The sequence below is a fragment of the Abrus precatorius genome, unplaced genomic scaffold, assembly GCF_003935025.1.
Source record: "Abrus precatorius isolate BTA unplaced genomic scaffold, Abrus_2018 Scaffold9, whole genome shotgun sequence".
Taxonomy (NCBI): Eukaryota; Viridiplantae; Streptophyta; class Magnoliopsida; order Fabales; family Fabaceae; genus Abrus; species Abrus precatorius.
In genome coordinates this window covers 33,202,358-33,214,774 of record NW_020874439.1, presented here as the reverse complement: position 1 = coordinate 33,214,774, position 12,417 = coordinate 33,202,358, and the positions used below count along the sequence as shown (strand labels likewise).

At 31.7% G+C, this 12,417-nt stretch overlaps 3 protein-coding genes across 5 annotated transcripts; 2 read left to right on the top strand and 1 right to left on the bottom strand.

The window, feature by feature from the left end:
• Positions 1–531: 531 nt before the first annotated feature.
• LOC113851270 (thaumatin-like protein) lies at positions 532–1,967 on the top strand. The gene is made up of 2 exons (XM_027481737.1): positions 532–592; positions 1,291–1,967. The coding sequence occupies exons 1-2, from the start codon at positions 532–534 to the stop codon at positions 1,965–1,967; spliced, it is 738 nt and encodes a 245-aa protein (XP_027337538.1).
• A 1,702-nt stretch (positions 1,968–3,669) lies between these two features.
• Positions 3,670–4,863, top strand: LOC113851269 (protein RADIALIS-like 3). Its single transcript, XM_027481736.1, has 2 exons — positions 3,670–3,939; positions 4,816–4,863. The coding sequence occupies exons 1-2, from the start codon at positions 3,670–3,672 to the stop codon at positions 4,861–4,863; spliced, it is 318 nt and encodes a 105-aa protein (XP_027337537.1).
• A 502-nt stretch (positions 4,864–5,365) lies between these two features.
• On the bottom strand, positions 5,366–12,101 carry LOC113850303 (anaphase-promoting complex subunit 2). 3 transcript variants are annotated; one of them, XM_027480784.1, is made up of 17 exons: positions 11,831–12,101; positions 11,670–11,762; positions 11,350–11,581; positions 10,708–11,000; positions 10,482–10,553; positions 9,460–9,704; positions 8,610–9,026; positions 8,300–8,501; positions 8,048–8,162; positions 7,811–7,893; positions 7,387–7,506; positions 7,155–7,243; positions 6,999–7,080; positions 6,457–6,648; positions 6,219–6,287; positions 5,943–6,121; positions 5,366–5,800 (listed from the first exon to the last, which is right to left on the bottom strand). In XM_027480784.1, exons 1-16 carry the CDS (start codon positions 12,059–12,061, stop codon positions 5,999–6,001), a joined length of 2,658 nt encoding a protein of 885 aa, XP_027336585.1. In that variant the 5' UTR covers positions 12,062–12,101; the 3' UTR covers positions 5,366–5,800; positions 5,943–5,998. The 3 variants fall into 3 exon arrangements, with proteins under 3 accessions (XP_027336585.1, XP_027336587.1, XP_027336586.1); XM_027480786.1 differs by having other exon boundaries at positions 5,384–5,800; positions 11,350–11,572; XM_027480785.1 differs by having other exon boundaries at positions 5,463–6,121.
• Positions 12,102–12,417: the final 316 nt, after the last annotated feature.

Sequence of the window (12,417 nt, the reverse complement as noted above, 5' to 3'; positions counted from 1 at the left end):
ATAAAAATTTTGAATTGTAATATTTAAGTCAGAATATTTTTAAAAATTATATTAAACAGAAATATTTTTTAAAAATTAATTCTTTTTTATCAAGCTATATACTTTTCATGTGTTTAATATTTAACTTTTTAATTTAATTTAAATTTAAATTTTGAATTCAAAATTTGTTACAGTTTATTTTTTAATTATAAAAATTATCTCTTTATTCTTATTCAATATAATAAATTATAAATTATTAATAATTAAAATATTTACTTTTTAAATTTATGACATTTAAAATACCAATATCTAATTTTTGTTATACAAATATTAATTGTATAATTAATTATGAAGTAAGGTAGTGGGAAAACGGTTGAAAGGGTTCCCAGTTTGTGATTTAGCAAACGGTTTTGTAGAAAATGGCTAAAAAGAAGGAACCTTATTCACCTTCCCTTTCCTCTTCTCCATAGCACCATCAGTTAATCACGAGACACTTTCACAATTAGGGAAAGAATTGAAAAGCACAAACGGTTTCACATTTCAAAACACAATATGCCCACTTCCATACATCACTTCATTGTTTTCTACTTCCTAGTCTCCATCTCCCTCACAGGTACTCTTCTTCATTACTTACTTGAACATCATTACATTAGATTACATTATGCCTCCTCCTTTTTGTTTATATTCTATTCTATCTTTGTAGTTGATATTCTTCCATCTAGCAGCTACAAATGTTAAAAAAACAATAATTGTGTTTATTGACTAAAACTTTCACCGTAGTTAGTTCATGATTATATGTATCAAGCACTTATGACTTAAAATTGCATATTTGATTTAGCTTATTTTTAAAAAATAATTTTTTTTTTGTGCTTTAACAAAGCTTTAATATGAAAAATAAAATAAAAATTAATTATTAAGAGAAGGTGTGTTATTCAATCTTCATCCAATGACTCACATTAAACTACATCAAATTGATATTAATACAAAGTATTAAGCTCCTTTTGAAAATCAGGCAAAATGGATTGCTATAGAATCTAAAATAAACCACTACCATTGAACTTGGTAAAACATGCACAAAATACTGTTATGGTTAAATTTGTTTTGAAAATCATTTTGTAGCTTTTGTAATGTCTACAGAAACATATTCTTAGTATATATTTGAAAACATTGTGAATCTAAATTAAAAGTTATAACTAATAATATTAAAATAAACATAATTTTACAGGTATCTTAACATGTTCTTAATATTTTTTAATGCACTTAATCCAGATTCGCATGGATTTTGGTGTTAATGTCTTTTATGTTTCACAGATGGGACAGAACTGATAATGGTAAACAATTGCAAAGAGAGTGTGTGGCCAGGAATTCTTGGCACTGGAGAAAACCCTTCTCCTAAAGATGGGGGGTTTCACCTTGCTAGTGGGGAGGAGGTCAATCTCCAAGTCCCTGAGGGGTGGTCAGGGAGAATATGGGGTAGACAAGGCTGTTACTTTGATGAACAAACAAACAAAGGGTCTTGTGAAACAGGTGATTGTGGAGGCCTTTTGCAATGCAAGGGCATTAGTGGAGTCCCTCCTACAACCCTTGTAGAAATGACCCTTGGAACCCCTCAGTCACCGTTGCATTTCTATGATGTTAGTTTGGTTGATGGGTTTAACCTTCCCGTGTCCATGAAGCCTGTGGGTGGTGGTGGTGCTTGTGGTGTTGCATCATGTGAGGCTGATTTGAATGTTTATTGTCCGTCTGCATTGGTTGTGGAGAGGAATAAGAAGGTTGTGGGTTGTAAAAGTGCTTGTTTGGCTGCAAAATCAGATAGGAATTGTTGCACTGGTGAGTTTGCTAACGCCAAAAGTTGCAAGCCAAGTGTGTTTGCTCGTCTTTTCAAGACCATTTGCCCTCATGCTTATAGCTATGCTTATGATGGTTCACAAGTTCTTAAGACTTGCATGGCACCCCGCTATGTCATTACTTTTTGCCCTCCACATTGATGTCCTAGTAAGCGCAGAAGGAATGTGTTTTCAGTGTTTTAATTATTTGTTGTTTCTCTTCAGTTTTAACTTTTTTATTCTCTTTTGTTTTAGTTTTGGCAATTTTCAAGGTTAGAAGTTCATAATCATGTTAGTGATTTTATTATCTGTAGTTGTGATTATTTATGATGTCCAATTATGTCAATTATCGGATTGTTAAGTTGCATGATTAGTTGTCATGACAAACTTTGAAATATACTAGTTAAAGTCTAGGAAGTGTTCAAAAGAAGTTATCACCTTAAAACAAACACTATCAGCTAGAAAATGAATTCCAGAAATAAAGATGATGCACGTAAAACCAAAAATAAATAAATAAATAAGGAATAGGAATTCGAGATATGAAATAAAGAGTATAAATTTTCAGTGTTAATTTATATTATTAAATTAGCAATGAATAGAAATGATAGAATTATTAGAGTTTTATGACTTAGTATAAATCTTATCTTACCAAATGCATAACTAAATGCGAGGAGAAGAGAAAAAAAGTAAATTGCTAAATTTGTCTTGTATAACTGTCATTTTGACAATTTCTCAATACAATATTTCGTATCAAAAAGGATTTTTCAAATGATTAATAACCCTTTTATGTTTCCTCTACAACAACCTTAAAAAAACAAAAATCAAATGACCCTTCATCTACGACAAATGACAATATCCAAAACCAAAGAACTAACTACCTCCAAATATAGTGGATATATATATATCATTGGTTGAATATGATTGCAGATTTATCACAAGACAAAACTTTACATATTAGAGGCTGGCAGGTCAACCTTCAATCTTCAGTCCTCGGGAGAGATTTTGAGAATTACCATTTTGATTAGAAAATTTACAGTTAATAACATAATTATCCTATTTTAAATTTTTTTATTGTCCTAGCTAATTTTAATTTAATTTGAGTGTACACGTAATTTAAAAAGTATAGGAATTTTTCAATGTTTCCATTTTATATACATGTTCAAATTAATAGAAATGAAAGATAAATTAAGAAATTATGAAAAATAATCCTAAAAAATCATTTAAAATATTTTAAGAATAATCAATATACTAATCGATTATATATATATATATATATATATATATATTTAATGGTGCAGATTTATTTTTTTAAGTACTAATAAATACCTTTTGTAAAAGCTATCTATAAGAGTTCTAAAAGTTTGCTCATCAAGCAAATTAATAACGAATGATCATGTAAATATTTAAAACACATAATTATGTTTTTGGTTGTAAGATATGGTACTTCGTAATTAGCGTGACCTAGCTTTTATCCAACCCAGATATAAATGTATAAAATTGTACCTAATGTAATCTTAATTGAATAATTTTGTAGATATGGTGGAAACCATATTACTTATGAGAGGATCAAAAGATTAAAGTTTGTAATTTAAGCAGAAAAAATTGAAGATGTATATTAAAATTAAAATTTCTTATTTTACACTTTGATTACGCAGTAATATTATTTACCATGAAACGCTGCATCCGCCATTAAAATAATTTAATTTGTTACACCATTAATCTATTTATATTAATTAGATTTATGAAAATTAGCCCCGACTAAAACGTAAGCCTTTACACCTATATATAAAAGATAAGTACAAGAATTATCTTCTTGTAATTCTGCAAATTGATTGAAAAGCAAGCAACCCTTGAAAGATCTCTAATGGCTTCAAACTCTCTCAACAATGGCGACAAAGAAGATTCTTCATCTTGGACAAGATGGCAGAACAAAAAGTTTGAAAACGCATTAGCATTGTATGATAAAGACACCCCAGATCGATGGCAAAATATAGCCAAAGAAGTTGGTGATAAATCAGTGGAGGAAGTGAAGAAACACTATGCAATTCTTTTAGAAGATATTCATAATATAGAGTCAGGGCATTTTCCAATTCCCGATTACAAGTCCTCACTTGGTGATGATGCACATAAAAAGGTATGTTTTTCTAAAGGATATTGTTTATGAAAATTGCTGAATGTTTTGAATTCATGTTCTACCAAAATTGTAATTAAATGTTCTGGCTAATCTTTGTCGAATACCTTTATATTTTTTTATTTTTTTAAATTATTATTTAACCAATAATATCAATTTTATGCTGAAACTTTTTTTTTTGGGCATAGCAGTTTTTTATTTATATGTATATTTAGAATACTGGTTGTGAAGGAGGTTTCCACCTCTTCTTCTTTCAAGATGGAGAAATAAAGAAATCAAAATTAAATTCCATTCCTGGTCCAGCTTTAAATGAAACAACATTAAAGGTTTTGAGTAATTAACAAAAAAACTATTGTGCCAAATTATATAAAGAATGATTATAAATTTGAATAATGTATTTAGGTCCTTTAGAACATATCATTTTTCAAATTTATACATTTTCAATTCTTTAAGATTATAAAAACCATATATTTTTAAAATTTTAATGATAAAGAATTAAAATTACATCATTCTTAGAAGATGTAATAATCAAAGGTTTTTTTATAAGAAATAGCAAAAAAGGTCGTAATTTTAGTGAACAAAAAAATTCAAGCCAAAATTATGTTCTACTATTTCCATATATGTGTGCGTGGTACGTGGTAAGGTTCTCTACGTACTAAATATAATAACTACTTTTCATTTCTTTAAATTCTTTTAACTAATATTGATTTTATTTTTTATTTGGCTTTCATTTATTTTATTTATGTATTTATTGACATATCATGTTTTTATTTTTTAAAATTATAGTTTTTATAACTTTTTAAACAAATACAACCAAAAGTATCTTCATTTTATATAAGCAAAAAAAGTTATATTTTATTATGTACTAATGTCATGCAGGTTCCAACAAAGAATTCAGATCAAGGCAATTCCAAGAGCACAAGTTAAAAAAAAAAAAATTTGAAGAAGCCTTCGAGCGGCTTGTACAAGAGCTTTTAGGAAGATGTGATATTTTACTAGTAAATGTTACTAATTTTTTTGTTGGATTTATTATGTAGCCATGTTGCCAAGTAATAATAATAATTTGTTACCATGACTTTGCCGAAACTTGTGATAAATTTCAGGTTGTTCATTGTGCACAGATAGTGAAAGATGTGCTACTAATTTCCATCCTTATAAATGGTCCAAATTTTTTGACAAAGATTGTTTAGATATACATTAAACAACAGTTTCCCTACATGGTAATATTGACACCTAGAAACTTAGTGGACGTGCAAATGCCAGAAGAATCATAAAAATGATTGTCCCAACTCCTTTTAAAGATTTGGTGGATTTTTCTAATTTATAGGTTATTTGGTTTGAATTCCAATGCCAAATACAAAGGTCATTTTTTATGGCCTAATCGAGTTAATGTAAAAAGTACCTTAAGAATTAACTTTACACCATTTGACGTGAACACCACATGAGACTATATAATATAATTTTTCCTATTTGATTCAATTTATCCAATACACTAAATAATACAAATATACATTGAGTTAGGTGACACTTTGAGAATATAAAATATCAAAAAAGAGGAGGTTGAAAAAACATTTGGCAAGCCTTTGGCACAAGATGAAAACTAAAGAAGCCAATAATGTCCTCAAATCCACCACTCTCCTTGAGCAAAGATGATCCTTGGTCTGCATGAATTTGCTTTATCTCTACAGTGGAACCAATGTTATCTTAACTACTTCATGAAAACTTCACATTGATACTACAACTAGCCAAGTTTGGCAACAAACTCTAACCAAGAGTAAGAAATTTCCTTAGGACAACACAAAGATGCCAATAAAAATGAAGCTCAACTACAAATTGCCAAGGGTGAAGTTATTCAATGAACCTTCTGTAAGATAAATAACACGTCAATGAAAAAATGGACAACTACGATTGATGCAATGAAAGAAATTTGTGATAACTGCTAAGGACTAAGCAATAAATAGCAATTTCATGAAATTCAGGCGCTGGAAAATATTTATAAATTTCACCTTTTTGCTCAAAAACTCAACCAAAATGATGGCTTCATTTCAACTCTGAAAGCCCACTACTTCTTTAGAAAGTACATTCCATCCCTAAGTTCTAATTTCTCCTCAGACACAAGACCCGATAAAAAGCTTTGTAGTTGTTGCAGTGACTTGTCATACGGAGGATCAGCAATGCAAAACATCTGTGGTAATACAGCATGGAATTTATCTAACTGATAATGTTATCAATAAAAATATTATTTTTTTCATGTGGGAGCACAAGCGTAAAATGATTCTTACCTTCAGAGTATTGTGAATTCGATCTAATGCCATACTACCGAAATTTGTGAGCATCCCCAGGATAAATTTCTGCCATGAAACTACACCAGTTAGATGTCTTCACTCAGATGCATTTCACATTCCCTTGTGTTTAAATACCTCAATATGCATAATCGAAAAACTTGTGCAGCCTAAACCACCATCACGGGCAAAATGTTTATGTATATTTGGTAAAACTAGAAATAACATGCTGACATACCTCGTATACAGTCATTTCCTTACGGAGTTGATTTTCCACAGATGCCACAGATCTCTCTTCCTCCTCATCACCTCCTAGAAGTTCCTGAGTACTACCAGTACTGCCTCCATTCTTATTTGTTTCAACCATATTTTCCACAATGGTGTACACATGGTCAGAGGAATCTGCCCCTTGTGCCTCTGCAATGATCCCCTGTATACCAAAAAAGACAGCAATAGAAAATTTATTTTCAACCTCACTTCTAAACTTGGGACTCAACAGCTTTAAACAAGAAATTTCACAGATATGAAACTTGTACTCAAACTCAACTGAACAGTAAGTCATGCCATTGAAATATGAAGCATCATACACAAAAGAACATCAAGGCTAAAGTAAATTAAAAAAAATATTGTAATGAAAAAGCCATCAGAAGTTAGCTAACTTGATGAAAGAGATAATAATATTCTTTGCTACACAAAATAAATATATAATGCTGCAAAATATGTCATTGCTAATACGTAAAAGAACACAAAAAAATTGCACAAGTGGCCTGTCAGACCTACCTTGCTTATCCAAAAATTTATTCTCCGATTCAAAACATCTGCTGGTATCCCAATAGCAGTTGCAAGATTTTTAGAGGTCCAACTGAAAGCAGAAATATAATATTATCATACAATCAAAACAACACACTAAAGGTGTGCATAGATTGCTGAGGATACCTTGGTTGATCTTGAAATTTCATAATGATAGATGCATGAACAGGAGCTACTGTGAATTGCATTACTCTATCTTGAAACTGCAACTCCAACTAAACGATTGGAAATTATAATATCAGGAGATAATACAGAGGTAAAATAGTCAAAGGAGAGGGAGAGGCAAAATTACTAATCAAGTTCAAAAGCTGTCAAGTATCTGCAGACAAGAGATCCCAAAAACTATAGAACAACTAACCTTGATGGTTCCAAGGCTTTTTTTCCACTGCAGCTTACGGGGAGTTTTGATTTCATTAAATCTCCTTGCATAATCAGAGAGGAGTTGGTCAACAGGTTCAGGCAGATTAAGGGGTTCATCCTGTAATTCTCCTCAAAGTTAAACATAGAACCAAAACAGTTTGCTGGACAACAATGAAATTGTTAAAAATCTAATACGGTCCAACAACTCATTATATTGAAAAAGATAGATTATATTATCATAATGTGTTCGGTTTATGCTTCAAGTTGAGAATGAGTTAATCAAATAGAAGAGAAAAACAGAGCTAACTGAGCTTGTACAAGCTGAGTAGGGAGGAGTAGATTTTGTATCATAACATAAATAAATCATGTATTGTTTCATTATCTAAAATTCATAATAATCAATAAAAGAATTGTCTTAAAACCTGTATTGGAGGCCAGAAATTAGAAGATATGATAGTGGCAGAAATAGTGTCCATGGATATTGCACAGTCTCCCACATCAACACCTGAGGGAGCATCAACAAATTTTTGTCATGAAGACTTCAATATAAATAATAGTTAACATAGTCATTTTTGTGATAAGAACTAAAAGATAAATAATGATTAAAAATGTTGTTAGCAACAATAAAAAAACATGGGAAAGTTGAACTTAGAAATTACTTGTCTGAGATGGCTGACTTATGGTAGCTTTAATGTTAGTGTTGGCTCTCTTTGAGCCAATTAGATCATTGAGCATAATCTCACATTTCTGTAGGCTGCTCTCTCCAAAGTGTATCTGCAGAAACAAAAGCATTACACAAATGTTTTGATAGAAATACCAAAATCAAGAATGAATACACAATAAAATAAAATAAAATATTAACTCAACCCATCAAACAAACAGGTGTCATGAGTTTTTATTTGAATAATTACCTTTAGGAGTTCTAGCGTGCGTATCTCTGAATCAATATCATAATCAGATTTATTTAGAAGTTTCTCAGCAAGCATAGTTCGATATTCATGAACTAATTGATCTTTTGAACCAATTATGCCAACAACCATTCCAAGTATGTCAACCTTCCTTTGGTTTCTGCTTCCCTTTAATGGATCTGCTTCCACAGGGTCAGGCTGCCATCTGCTTGAAAAGCCCAATTAAAAGAAACATCAGTTTAACAATGGCAGGGACACCAAATCAGAAAGAACAACTAAAACCATCTAATCATTGTCCAGAATATAAATATACCGTGTGGCATTGATCCATGCTTGCCTATCATCAGTGTTAAAATCATCCTCAACACCAGCATTCTCTTGAATTTCTTCATCTCTGTTCAGTTCTTCAAGAAGGCTATCACCAGAATTTCCAGAAGAACTTGAATTTCCACCAGTCCCATCTGTCAGCATGGTTACTATACTTTTTATGGTATCTCTCCTTCCTTTTAAATAATCCCTTATGGGTTCACCAACTGCCTCAAGGAAAACACCAGCAGGGTCTATTGTTCTTAGGGCTTTAATAGTCGAAACATACTGGTGTAATATATCATTGGTTGATGCGCCTGCAGTAAGCAAGCGATACCGCAGTGCTGAAATAAATGACTCCACCAGTTTTGAATGTTGTCCAGTGTATTCAAGACACAATTTTAAGTCTTCAATTGCAGGAGAACTTCAAATATCAGCACAGAGAAAGGAAAATATATGATCAGAAGACATGACATGAACAAAGGAGCTACAATCTAGCGAAGAATTAAGTTGTTATGACAAGTCAAATGGCACTAGTGCTTAATGTTTGGGTTTGGAAGTTATTCAAAACCAAGGTTAAAGCATGCAACAGTATTAAGACAGAGAAGATAATTCAAATTCAAGATTCTTTATTCAGTCATACAGAAACAACTACATTTCCAGAAGAACAAGTTAAAGCCTAGAAGAATTGTCATTTGCCTCTGCTATTGCTGGAAGGCTGGAAGCTATAACCACGAAATATATTTCAGTGAAGGGTGTTGATCTTGCCATTAAATTTACTAAGCAATAAAAGAGGGTAATTTATTTTTTAACAGAAAACCCAGAAGAAATACAGAGAATTATAATTAACAGAGTACCTCTCAGGATAATCAACAATTATCTCAAATAATTTGGCTATTCTTAAATCTTGTAGTGTTTCATATGCAAAATACTCCAGCCGCAACTTCCACCTAACAAGCCCTTCAGAGGGAGTATCAATTCCAGGACAGCATGAGGATGGTTGTGGTGCCAAAGGTGATTTGACGCCTGAAGAAGTACTCTCGTAACTAACAAAATCACCAAGATAGACAAGAAGGGCATGCAGAAACTGGAGAGGAACAGCCTGAATGACACCGGTTATAAGGATCGTGTGTTAGAATTGCTAAAGCATACATTTATTTTTCTAAACAGGTCACTATAGGCAACAAATATATTTTTATTTTATATAAAGTGGAGAATGACAGTCCTATTTTCAGAAATATATAAAAACTAGGAATAAGTTCTTTCCATTAAAAACTTTGGAACTTAAATGCGTATACTTTTTACCTACTCGACTTAATATGTATGATCATTGATATTTTGATACTAAAAGAAATTAAGTCCAGGCATTTTGTTCAGATGAAAACAAATGATTAGCCAAACAAAAGCATCACAAAAACCCTTATTTAATGGAATCCGTACAATATATGTAAATGAATTTAATATATATAACGAGTAAAGAAATCATAGTCTTGTAAGACCTAAGATGCAACAGGACTAAGAAAGTTAAAAGTGCTATAAAGAAAACAAGTGGAGGGAAACTTGCGTGGGGCATAAGATTTTGTCAAGACTGGATATTTGGAAAAGATTTGGGGATTGGGCATCATTTTATTAACCAGTCTCTTTTATTAAATCCCAACAGCTGAATAAATTGCTGAATGAATGGTGAGAAGTACCACAATATTAATTATTGCAATCTGGTACAAATTCATATTTGCAATATAATTAGTCAAAATTATTTTCCGATTGTAGTTTTTAAAATAGTAATTGAAATTCTAACCATAATTTGCAAAAGAATAAATTATTGCAGTTAATTTGCATTCATGCCACAGTAAGATGTACTTCCATATGCACCACAAACCTGTATCCAGCTTTTAATAGATTGTAAAACAGAATTCCTAAAATCATCACCAGCTACATCATATACTTTTGCCTGTCATTCAGATGAGTGAAACACAAATGTCATCCAAAGATTAGACTCACACAGAGACAAACGACTGCAACAAAAAGGTGAGAACAAAATTGGGAAAAAGAGATTGAAGATAAACTGAAAAGGCCATAAGTTTGAATTTCAGAAACATGCTCACCTTTAGTAGTAAAAATATAGCAGAAGCATAAGCATCTTCAGCCATGGAAGTAAATCCAAGATTTCTAAGATCAAGAACAACTTTTCCAATATTCTTCACTAGTCTACTGTTTTCTGAGAACCTATGGTCGTTATAGCATTCATCAACATCCATTTCACCAACCTTGTTGCACATTTTTCCTTTTTCATCTAAATCCATGCCATCCTTATTTTGAAATGCATCATCATGAAACTCCCCATCCATGATTGTACTTAACTCCTCCAGTTTTCTCTTAAAATACCAATGCAGTATAACTAATAGTAGCAAAAGGGAACAAAAACATACAGATAAGAGAATTAATGATGACAGGAAGAACCGCAACTGAATCTCTAATAAGCAAAACTTTCAACAAACTAGAATGTTTATACAAAAGTCGAACTACACCAAAAGCTTAAAATATGGCATTAACAACTAACCTATCACATATGTATTATGTAGCCAGACATTAGGCTATTGACAGCAAACTTTGATGCAAAATTATACATATGGTGAAAACCAAGAGATGTGTCAACAAGATTATATAATCTAAGCAATCAATTTACTTCTAGCACGAAATTGCAAGCCTTCATTAACATAATAAAAAACAATAAAATGCTTACAAACCAGGGAAATGCCGAGGAAGTGTAGCCATAAGTACAGAAGAGACAATCCATTGATACTTAGATGTAAGATAATTTCTTTCTGCCTCAAAATTATGCTTTTCCTCTGGCATCTTGTCCTTGAAAGATTGTAAAGCACGAACCAACATTAACAAAAGCTTTTCCTGATACTGTTTCTCCAAAGAGATTTCTTCCAATGCATTATACAACACACTCTGAATGTCATCCTCATCAATCTGTTTAAACCATTCACAAGCACAATCCGCACTAAACAACCAATCACCACAATGAAAAGAACATCAAGTAAGGTTCATAAACACTCACACCGAGATCATCACTCTTGCTCAAACCCTCAACATGAGCATAAGGATCAAAATGGCGCCAAAATCTGGATGCCCCATTTCGTTCAAACATTTCCTGAGACCAAAGGAATTCATAAAAATTCGAACTTTAAAGCATTATTATGCACATAATTTGGTGGGTACCTCTAGGACTCGTAGAAAGTGGTCTTGGACGAGGGATTCAAGGTGGTGTTTGCAGAGAGCGTGAACGTGAGAAACGAAGACAGTACCAACAGAGAGATCACTGTTACCGCTGAGAAGGGATTGCGTAGCGTTGCAGAATCCATTGTAGCTTTCGATGATTTCGTGCACTGAGTGTTGGGTGAGAGTATCCAAAACCGCTAGGTTGAAGAAAGACGAGTTGGGTTCTTCCATGCTCACTCAACTCAAAAAGTGTTCACTGTCCCACGTTTGAACACAATATTATATCGTAAAATTCCAAATGTTATATTATGTTTCCCTCTTCGGTTCAACTGTAGATACCATTCAAGGTATGCCAATTTTATTAAATTTTTTGGTTTCAGAGTGACAAATATTGTTTTAAAACTATATATATTTGAATTATTTTAAAAAAATATATATTATAACAAAAGTATTGTTAACATTTTTGTAACAAATTTTCTTTTGTAATAAACAAACGCACTTATATTTTAAAAATTATTTAAGTGTTAAAAAACAGAGAAGCTTGCTGATTAATATATATTTGCTTATATATAAAATATTTTCAACAA

Bases quoted from the DNA above. Each gene is read 5' to 3' on its own strand.
- LOC113850303 (XM_027480784.1), bottom strand. From the start codon at position 12,061: ATGGAAGAACCCAACTCGTCTTTCTTCAACCTAGCGGTTTTGGATACT. The intron at 9,027-9,459 runs GTACTCTGTTAA...TGATATTTGAAG, and splicing joins ATTGTTGATTATCCTGAGAG to TTCTCCTGCAATTGAAGACT. The intron at 7,507-7,810 runs GTTTTAAGACAA...GGAGAATTACAG, and splicing joins ATTTCTGGCCTCCAATACAG to GATGAACCCCTTAATCTGCC.
- LOC113851270 (XM_027481737.1), top strand. From the start codon at position 532: ATGCCCACTTCCATACATCACTTCATTGTTTTCTACTTCCTAGTCTCC. The intron at 593-1,290 runs GTACTCTTCTTC...TATGTTTCACAG, and splicing joins AGTCTCCATCTCCCTCACAG to ATGGGACAGAACTGATAATG.
- LOC113851269 (XM_027481736.1), top strand. From the start codon at position 3,670: ATGGCTTCAAACTCTCTCAACAATGGCGACAAAGAAGATTCTTCATCT. The intron at 3,940-4,815 runs GTATGTTTTTCT...AATGTCATGCAG, and splicing joins GTGATGATGCACATAAAAAG to GTTCCAACAAAGAATTCAGA.